This window comes from Rana temporaria, chromosome 13, assembly GCF_905171775.1.
Source record: "Rana temporaria chromosome 13, aRanTem1.1, whole genome shotgun sequence".
Taxonomy (NCBI): Eukaryota; Metazoa; Chordata; class Amphibia; order Anura; family Ranidae; genus Rana; species Rana temporaria.
Genome location: NC_053501.1, coordinates 103926955 through 103936894, shown reverse-complemented (window position 1 = coordinate 103936894; position 9940 = coordinate 103926955). Strand labels below are relative to the sequence as shown.

Here is a 9940-nt window from a genome sequence, read left to right as displayed (position 1 = left end):
TGTTTCAACTGTAATTGTTTGAATATATATAGTAAGTGTTCCCATTGGTTCTTCCTTGTCCCCTACCCCCTCTGACAAGGCTAAGGGGACTGTGCTTAAAGGTTTATGTTTTGTATTTAATAAACAGTTTATGCTCTGCACGTTTAAAAAGGTTGTAAAGGTTCGTTTTTTATTTTCTAAATAGGTTCCTTTAAGCTAGTGCATTGTTGGTTCACTAACCTTTTCTTCGATTTCCCTTCTAAATGTTTTTTTTCTTTGTCTGAATTTCACACTTCCTGTTCCTCCTCGGTAAGCTTGCCCCCATAATCAGAGCTGTTCTGGCTGGGGGTTAGTCAGCATGCTTGCCCCCTCCCTTGGGACTGCATTTCTGCTGGGAGACACTGTGAACATAGCGTCTTCCTGCAGGGATGTTGTCTCAAAAGAGGGGGCGAGCACGCTGACTAACCCCCAGCCAGAACGGCTCGGATGATGGGGGCAAGCTTACTGAAGAGGAACAGGAAGTGAGAAAATCAGACAAAGAAAAAAAAACATTTAGAAGGGAAATTGAAGGAAAAGGTAAGTGAACCAACAATGCACTAGCTTAAAGGAACCTATTTAGAAAATAAAAAACAAACCTTTACAACCCCTTTAACCCTCAACACCTGTGTGGCTTGCCTCATGATTGGGGGGTTAAGGGATGGTTATGGCGAGTCTGCTGGGTACTTTGGAGAACAGGAGACACAGGTCTGGCGGAGGTGCCCAGCCGGGGTATCTGAGATCCGTCACAACACCCAAATCATACAAGTCGAAATTATGGGAAGGAGAAACCTACAAAAAAACAGGGGCTGACTCAACTTATGAAGCTCAACCAATAAATACAATATTACTTCTGGGGGAGTTTATTGTTTATAGGAAATAAACAAATACATTTTATTAGCATTTCTAAATGTTTTTCCTCCACCAGACACGAGATACATTTTATGGAGGAAGTAAACCGAACATCTCCAGCAAAGTTCATCCTTCTTGGTCTATCCAATGTCCCATATCTCCAGGCCATCTTCTTCCTCCTGTTCTTATTGATGTACATTATTACATTGTCAGGAAACCTTTTGCTCATCGTTGTGGTGAGGATCAACCCAAAGCTACAGACCCCCATGTACTTCTTCCTGAGTAATCTGGCTTTTAATGACATCAATTACTCATCCACCATAGTTCCCAAAATTCTCATAAACACTTTGAGCCAGGACAGAAGTATCTCCTTGACAGGATGTGCAGTGCAAATTTTTTGTCTTTTGATTTTAGGGGTCATGGAGTGTTGCCTACTCGCAGTCATGGCATATGACAGATTTGTTGCCATCTGTAGACCATTACATTATAACACCATCATGAACATGAAGTTGTGTGCCAGTTTAGTAGCAGGATCATGGAGTATGTCCATTTTGAACTCTACTTTGCATGTTGCCCTCACCTTTCAACTCCCTTACTGCAAGTCCCACTACATCGACCACTTCTTCTGTGAGATGCCCCCTTTATTTCGACTGTCCTGCCAAGACACTTTGTATAATGAGATAATCATGTACATCTCTGGAGCAATCCTCGGTTCGTGTGCTTTATGCTTGACTCTGACTTCATATGTCCACATCATATCCACTGTTCTGAAGATCCGTTCCTCAGAAGGAAGGCATAAAGCTTTTTCCACATGTGCTTCTCATCTGACCGTGTTGGCTCTCTACTACGGAACCGTCATTTGTATATATCTGAAACCCCGCTCTACTAATTCTGCAAATGTAGACAAAAGTGCTTCAATTCTCTATACGGTAGTGACACCAATGTTAAACCCTATTATCTATAGTATAAGGAACAAGGATGTCAAAAACACTGTTAAAAATAACTCAAACAAGAAACAAAGTTCTCTAAAGTGCAATAAACAAGTACAAGTAAAAACAGTACATTGAGAAAATAAATTGTATAACGTTCATTAACCGTTCAGGGCTGGATGACTCATCCAGGCAGTTCTCTGGTGCCTCATCGTAGTTCTAGAATGTCGGACAATATTCTAGAAATTTGTGGTCGGAGGCTGTGAAGTTTGCCCTGCATATTTAGGGACCCTTTGCCAATCCCCAGGAAGTGGCCTAGCAGAGGACTAAGTGAGCCCTTAAATAGACATGAGTCATGCCAGCAAAGGAGTTGGGTGGAAGAGGGAGATGCAGTTCTGAGGGAGACTGTCAGTTGCCCTCGAGGGACTCTACCTCTGGCTTGGGCTCAGGTGGCTGGTCTGGAAGGATCCTACCACAGAAGAAGTTGGAGGAGGCTTTCCTGAGAGGCAGCAGGAGCCAGGATAGACCGTATGTGTGCTGTAGCACAGGATGAGGGATCTACAAGGAAAGAGAATGCCAGAGGTAGCAGGTCTCTCTGGAAGACAGCGGTGCACTTAAATATTCCCTCCATGCCCTGGAAAATCTCCAGAGAGTCAGTCAGGTAGACTGGTGAAGAGACAGCTAGGTGGGCTCCAGAGATTTCAGCTTGTAGTCTTCCCTCTTACTGCTCCCGGTCTTACTGTGCAGAGATTTATTTTTTCTGAAACCTGCTTTCAGGACAGCAAGCGTCTGTTCCTCCTTAGTAACACAGCAAATTCTTTTCACCACTCTGTTCTTGAAGGCTGGAGTCTGACACCATTGGACGAATTCCCCTATCACCAGCGAGCTCCAGGGATTTATAGGAGGCCTCATCACTTACCTTACCCTGCAGAGGTTTATCTGTAAGCGTGTTTGACCACTCTAGAAATAGATGGTCAACTTTATCTGATAAGCGTCCCCATTATTAGGGTGAAGGGTGTCACAGGAAGATTTTTTTACTCTTGGTGGCGGAACTTCTTTGAAGTACCTCTCCTTTTAGATTTTGTCCTTGTTGGACACAGTACGTGGGTAGGACCACAAGGAGACCTAAGACTAGAATAGGAGAACATATCAATAATATTAAAAAGGGCTTTGACCAACATAGTGTTTCTGGGCTCTTCAAGCTGAAACACAATAGGGACCCCAGCCTGTTAACCTCCTATGGGATAGATACGATTAGAGGACATTGGAGAGGAATAGAGATGCTCAAGTTGGTGTCAAAACTTGAATTTATGAGATAGACACTTTACATCACAATGAGTTGAACATAGATATTGATTTGAATTGCTTTTTGCCAATTTTTTGAGAAATAGGTGCATATTATTATTTTCATTATTATTTTCATTTTTATTTTCATTGTTATTTTTGCTTTCATTCATTGAGCCTTTAAGAGTTGATGCACACTCATACACCATTTGTGTGGACTGGCATTTGTTGGCACAAACTGTTGTGCTTTTAGCCTGCTAATGTTGGTAAATGTTTTTTTTTTATATATTCATTTTTTTATGGTGTATGGGCCAGATTCACTTAGGTCGCCGCATCTTTAAGGCGGCGTAGCGTATCCTATTTACGCTATGCCGTCTTAAGTCAGAGAGGCAAGTGCTGTATTCTCAAAGATTCTCGAAAATGGGGCCGGCGTAAGCGCGTGTAATTCAAATGAGGATGAGAGGGGCGTGTTTTATTTAAATGAATGGTGACCCAACGCGATTGACATTTTTTATGAACGGCGCATGCGCCGTCCGTGTACATTGCGGCACAGTACGCCGCAAGGACGTATTGGTTTCGACGTGAACGTAAATTACATCCAGCCCCATTCACGGACGACTTACGCAAACGATGGAAATTTTCAAAATTTCAATGCGGGAACGATGGCCATACTTAACATTGGCTATGCCACCTAGGGGGCAGCTTTATCTTTACGCCGGCATACCTCTTAGGGAAACGGCGTATCTTTACTGCGACGGGCAAGCGTACGTTCGTGAATCGGCGTATCTACTCATTTGCATATTCTACGCCAAACTCAATGGAAGCGCCACCTAGCGGCCTGCGGAAATATTGCACCCTAAGATACGACGGCGCAGGCCGTCGTATCTTAGGTAGGTTTATCTACTGATACGCCGGCGTAACTCTTTGTGAATCTGGCCCTTTACTTCATTTGTACAAGCGTATTGCCAATTAGGGCAAACACCCTTCCGCTCCGTGAGGATGTCGCATGATGAAACGCGTAGGAAGAGAAAGGATGCTGACGTCACCGTGCACGCCTAGATCATATTCGTGGCTTGGCAGCACCAGACAGAGACAACAGGCAATAATATAAATTGTTTGGCACATTACATTGTATTTTCAGCACTTTATATATATGATAGATGTGTTATGATTGCACAATTCTTTTGATGCAATATTTGCAAATTTTTTGCACTAGCACTTTATAATTTGTCATTGCACATCAATATTTGTAGGGGGTATAGATTAGTAGGGGGTGGTTGGAATAGCACTGCTTTTTTCTATATATGATTATTATCTGATGGTTCATCAAAATTAGGGTAGCGGCTGCCCGGTTAATTTTATAGTGAGAGTTGTGGCGCTGTTATATACATTCTTTGATGATTTGTATATTGCCTCTAAAGTCTAATGAGACAATTGCACGGTCGTGCGATGCTGTACCCAAATAAAATTGACGTCCCTTTTTCCCACAAATAGAGCTTTCTTTTTGTGGTATTTAATCACCTCTGCGTTTTTTTATTTTTTGCGCTATAAACAAAAAAAGACTGAAAATTTTAAGAAAAATTTACTTTCTGTTATAAAACATATCCAATAAAAAAAAAAAAAAAAAAAATGTCTTTATCAATTAAGGATAATTTGTATTCTGCTACATATTTTTGGTAAAAAAATCCAAAAAAGCGTCTACAAACTATGAGATAGATTTATGGACTTTTTTTATAGTTTTTACTAGTTTTTACTAGTAGTGGCGGTGATCAGTGATTTTTAGCAGGACTGTGACATTGCAGTGGACAAATCTGACACTTTTTGGGACCAGTGACACCAATACAGTGATCAGTGCTAAAAAAAATGCATTAGTCCTGTATAACTGACACTGGCAGGGAAGACGTTAAAATTAGGGGCGATCAAAGGGTTAAGTGTGCTCCTAGGGAATGCTTTCTAACTGTGTGGGGGATGGACTGACTGGAGGAAGAGAGACATCTTTGTTCCTGATTAGCATTAATCACAGATCTCTCTCTCCCTCTGTGACAGAACAGCGATCTGCCTTGTTTACATTGGCACACTGCCATTTAGCCTTTCCTATGAACGATCGGCAGGTCCCGGCGGCCGCCGGACCCGCCGATTGGCTCATGCTGTGTCAATCAATGCTGGAGCAAAGCACCGGTGGCACGCGCCCCAGAACCGACAACAGGAATCACTTACAGATACGTGATTTTGCGCTTAAGGGCCGCCCTGCCGCGGTAAATGTACGTGGGGCGGTCCCTAAAGTGGAGTTCCACCCGTTTTTCAATTTATTAAAAGTCAGCAGCTACAAAAAAAAAAGCATGGCTGCTGACTTTTAATAAACCGACACTTCCCTGCCCCATGGTTCAGTGATGCGGCTGCCCGGAGGCTCACTCCTTTCCCCCTCCTCTCCTAGGCGGCCAAAAATAAGGGAAGTGGCAGGAAGTGGGACAGGAAGTCCCACGAAAAAAGGGTACACACTCCCCCCCCCCCCAAAAAAAATGACATGCCAAATGTGGCATGTCGGGGGGCGAGGAGTGCTTAAAGCGAAAGTTCCACTTTTGGGTGGCTCCACTTTAAGTGGTTAATATGCTATTAACCATTTTGACTGCCATTTCACTGGAAAATTTCCTAAAGGTGTAAAATTTCAATGATAAGTAATACCCAAATCACAAAAAACAATACCTTAAAATGTTTTAATACTTATAATAATATTTTTATTCTTAGTAGTAATACAATTTTATAAAATGTGAAAACGGGGGATAAACACACCCCACCTTATTTGGAGTCAAATTGGAAGTGTCCCCTATAGGTTCTATAACCTAAAGCAATGCTGTATAATAAAAAACGTAGACTTATAAAATACTTTGCTGAATATTTACAAAAGATCTGAGGTCAAGTAGTTGTAAAATAAGCAAAGGAGGAACTCAGTGGCCTTCTCAAAGCCATGACCTCAGCCCTACGGAATGCTTTTGATATGAATTCTACACCATTTGTGAGCCAGGTCTTCTCATACAACATCAGGACCTGACCTCACAAATTCTATTTTGGCTAAATGGACACAAATTCCCACAGACAAAGAAGTCTTTCCAGAAGAATGGAGGCTATTATAGCAACAAAGGAGAAAGTGGGTAACTCATTATTAAAGGGGTTGTAAAGATTCAAATATTTTTTTTTAAATAACAAACATGTTTTACTTACCTCCACTGTGCAGCTCATTTTGCACAGAGTGGCCCCAATCCTGATCTTCTGGGGTCCCTTGCCGGCTGTCTCGGCTCCTCCCCGCATCAGCTAACCCCTTCATGGCAAGGGAAAGGGGTTAGCTTGGAGGTTAGCTCTCTCCCAAGAGGGTTAGCTCCCGTGATCCAGCCGGCAGCTATAGCTGCCGACTGTATCACTCGGCCCTCCCCCCAATGGCTGCGCTGCTATCAATCATCCAATGAATAAGCCGAGAAGTGCCAAAAAGCCCGGTCGAGAAGCATGCCCGTTCACGATGCGGGACTTTCGAGGGCTCAGGTAAGTAAACGGGGGGGCTGGGGGGCCGGCAAACATCAGATATTTTTTCACCTTAATGCATATAATGCATTAAGGTGAAAAAACATGACCCCTTTTAATGGCCATGCATTTGGAATGGAATGTCCACCAAACTCATAGAAGTGTTGGGTATCCAGTGTTGGTATTCACAAACTTTGGTCCATATACTGGATCAAAAGTTTTTATTAGAGTTGTCTTAAGCCTCGTACACATGATCAGTCCATCCAAAGAGAGGGTCTGATGGACCGTTGTGGTGGGTTAACCGATGAAGCTGACTGATGGTCCGTCGCTCCTACACACCATCGGTTAAAAAAACGATCGTGTCAGAACACGGTGACGTAAAACACAACGACGTGCTGAAAAAAACGAAGTTCAATGCTTTCAAGCATGCGTTGACTTGATTCTGAGCATGCGTGGATTTTTAACCGATGGTTGTGCCTACTGACGATCGTTTTTTTCCCATCGGTTAGGAATCCGTCAGTTAAATTTAAAACAAGTTGGCTTTTTTTCAACCGATGGTTAAATAACCTATGGGGCCCACACACGATCGGTTTTGACCGATGGAAACGGTCCATCAGACTTTTGTCCTCTGGTTAACCTATCGTGTGTTTATGAGGCTTAACTGATATATTCCTTGAGGGTGTATAATGTTTATGATGATTAAAACAAGATTATGGTAGTTAAAATACATGAAAACACAGGAGAATATAGAGTTAAGACTTAATACTTTACCAAGGAAGTAAAGATAGATACTGAATATTCACAAAAGATCTAGGACTTTTCAACTGGGAAATAATCAGAAAACATTGTGTTGCCAAGCTACGGGTCCGTCATTTTATTATATAAAGGAGCACATTTCTTCATTTTGTTGCTGTGTGCTCAAAGAACGCATCTATAGTCCAAATCTTTACCTCCGTAGAGCATGTCATGGAGATAAAAACAATTAAAATAATTAAAGTTAATCAACAGTATTTTGTAATAAGGAAAGTATTACCGTCGAGAGATATTAAACACTTCTTACCTGGTAACGTGAGACCAAATAGTATTGATCTGGAGTAACAATTACATTGCTTAGGATATCAATGCCCTACATTCAGGTTGGTAAGACAAGACTTTCTTTTGATAGCATTTTCGTCCAAAATATATTCTATTTTCTAGGTACTTTAACCACTTCCCGACCTCCTCATGTACATTTACGTCGGCAGAATGGCACGGACAGGCACAATAACGTACTTGTACGTCCTCTGCTAGACGTGGGTGGGGGGTCCGATCGGGACCCCCCCCCCGGTACATGCGGAGGTCGGGTCCGCTCGGGGAGCGATCCGGGACGACGGCGCGGCTATTTGTTTATAGCTGCTCCGTCGCGATCGCCCCCCGGAGCTGAAGAACGGGGAGAGCCGTGTGTAAACACGGCTTCCCCGTGCTTCACTGTGTCGGCGCATCGATCGCGTCATTCCCTTTATAGGGAAGACATGATCGATGACGTCATTCCTACAGCCACACCCCCCTACACTAGTAAACACACACAAAGTAAACCCTAACTCCTACAGCGCCCCCTGTGGTTAACTCCGAAACTGCAACTGTCATTTTCACAATAAAGAATGCAATTTAAATGCATTTTTTGCTGTGAAAATGACAATTGTCCCAAAAATGTGTCAAAATTGTCCGAAGTGTCCGCCATAATGTCGCAGTCATGAAAAAAATCGTTGATCGCCGCCATTAGTAGTAAAAAAAATAAAAAAAATAAAAATGCAAAAAAACTATCCCCTATTTTGTAAACGCTATAAATTTTGCGCAAACCAACCGATAAACGATTATTGCGATTTTTTTTACCAAAAATAGGTAGAAGATTACGTATCGGCCTAAACTGAGGAAAATACATTTTTTATATATGTTTTTGGGGGATATTTATTACAGCAAAAAGTAAAAAATATTGCATTTTTTTCAAAATTGTCGCTCTATTTTTGTTTATAGCGCAAAAAATAAAAACCGCAGAGGTGATCAAATACCACCAAAAGAAAGCTCTATTTGTGGGGGAAAAAGGACGCCAATTTTGTTTGGGAGCCACGTCGCACGACCGCGCAATTGTCTGTTAAAGCGACGCAGTCCCGAACTGTAAAAACCCCTTGGGTCTTTAGGCAGCAATATGGTCCGGGGCTTAAGTGGTTAAAGATAAAAAGTAGAAAAAATACAGGTTTAAAAATAAGTGTTATAATCAGGGCTTTTTTTCTCAGAGAATAGGTGCAGGAAAACTTCCTTTCTGAGTCATCCCTTGACCCCGCCCCCTACCCACCTCCAAGCACTGTTCCTTGGTTCCACCTCCTACACACCTCCCAGTACCACCCCTTTTAGACAATACAGAACCAAGTATCATTTTATAGTGCTAAGTATTAGCAACAATGGACACCCCAGTGACAATACACTCCCAACAGCCAGCATCAATAGACCCTCCAGCATTCAGCAATACTAGACGCCTCCCTCGAGCAATGATTGACCCCCTGCAGCACAAGACCCACCCCAGCAACAATACAACCTCCAGTGGCAACAACAGACCTCCACAGCAACAATAACCCCCCCTGCAAAAATAAGTCCCCTCCAGCAACAATAACTTTCCCAGTAGCCAGCATTAATAGACCCTCCAGTAGCCAGCAATTAAGACCCCTTCTTCAACAGTAAATCCCTCCCAGCAACATAAGACTCACCCAGCAACAATAGATCCCCCATCCTCGGTGGATAGATTCCCTCCAGCAACAACAGAATCCCCAGCACCAGCATCAATAGATCCTCCAGCACCCCTTGCCAATTTATATATTCAGTTCTGGAGGTCCCGGAACTGCGTTCCCGCTGAAAAAAAGTCCTGGTTATAATTATATTAACTTTACTAGTTATGGGCCGCGGTATGTTGGCTTCCCTGTGCGAATCGGCATCATTGTATGTTGGGCATGCCCCATTCGCGAGTGGGGGAGCCAACCAGCGGGTCTGGCGGAAACTCGAATGTCCGCCGGCCACCCGCAATCACTCCAGAGACATGCAGAACAGGGATCTGTCAGTATAAACAAACAGATCCCCGTTCAACAGGGGAGGAGATAGATATCATATGTTCCTAGTGATTAAGATCAGCAATCTCTCCCCTCCTCCAGTCAGCCCCCATACAGTTAGCAACACCCCCCAGGGAACACATTTAACCCCTCGATTACCCCCTAGTGTAAGCCCCTTCCCTGCCAGTGACATTTATATATAGTGATCAGTGGCTATTTTTAGCTCTGATCGCTGTATAAATGTCACTGGTCCCAAAAAGTGCCAAAAGT

At 43.0% G+C, this 9940-nt stretch overlaps 1 protein-coding gene across 1 annotated transcript; it reads left to right on the top strand.

Moving 5' to 3' along the window:
* Positions 1 to 959: 959 nt before the first annotated feature.
* LOC120920094 (olfactory receptor 1361-like) lies at positions 960 to 1934 on the top strand. The gene has a single exon (XM_040332006.1). The coding sequence runs from the start codon at positions 960 to 962 to the stop codon at positions 1932 to 1934; it is 975 nt and encodes a 324-aa protein (XP_040187940.1).
* The last annotated feature ends 8006 nt before the right edge of the window (positions 1935 to 9940 follow it).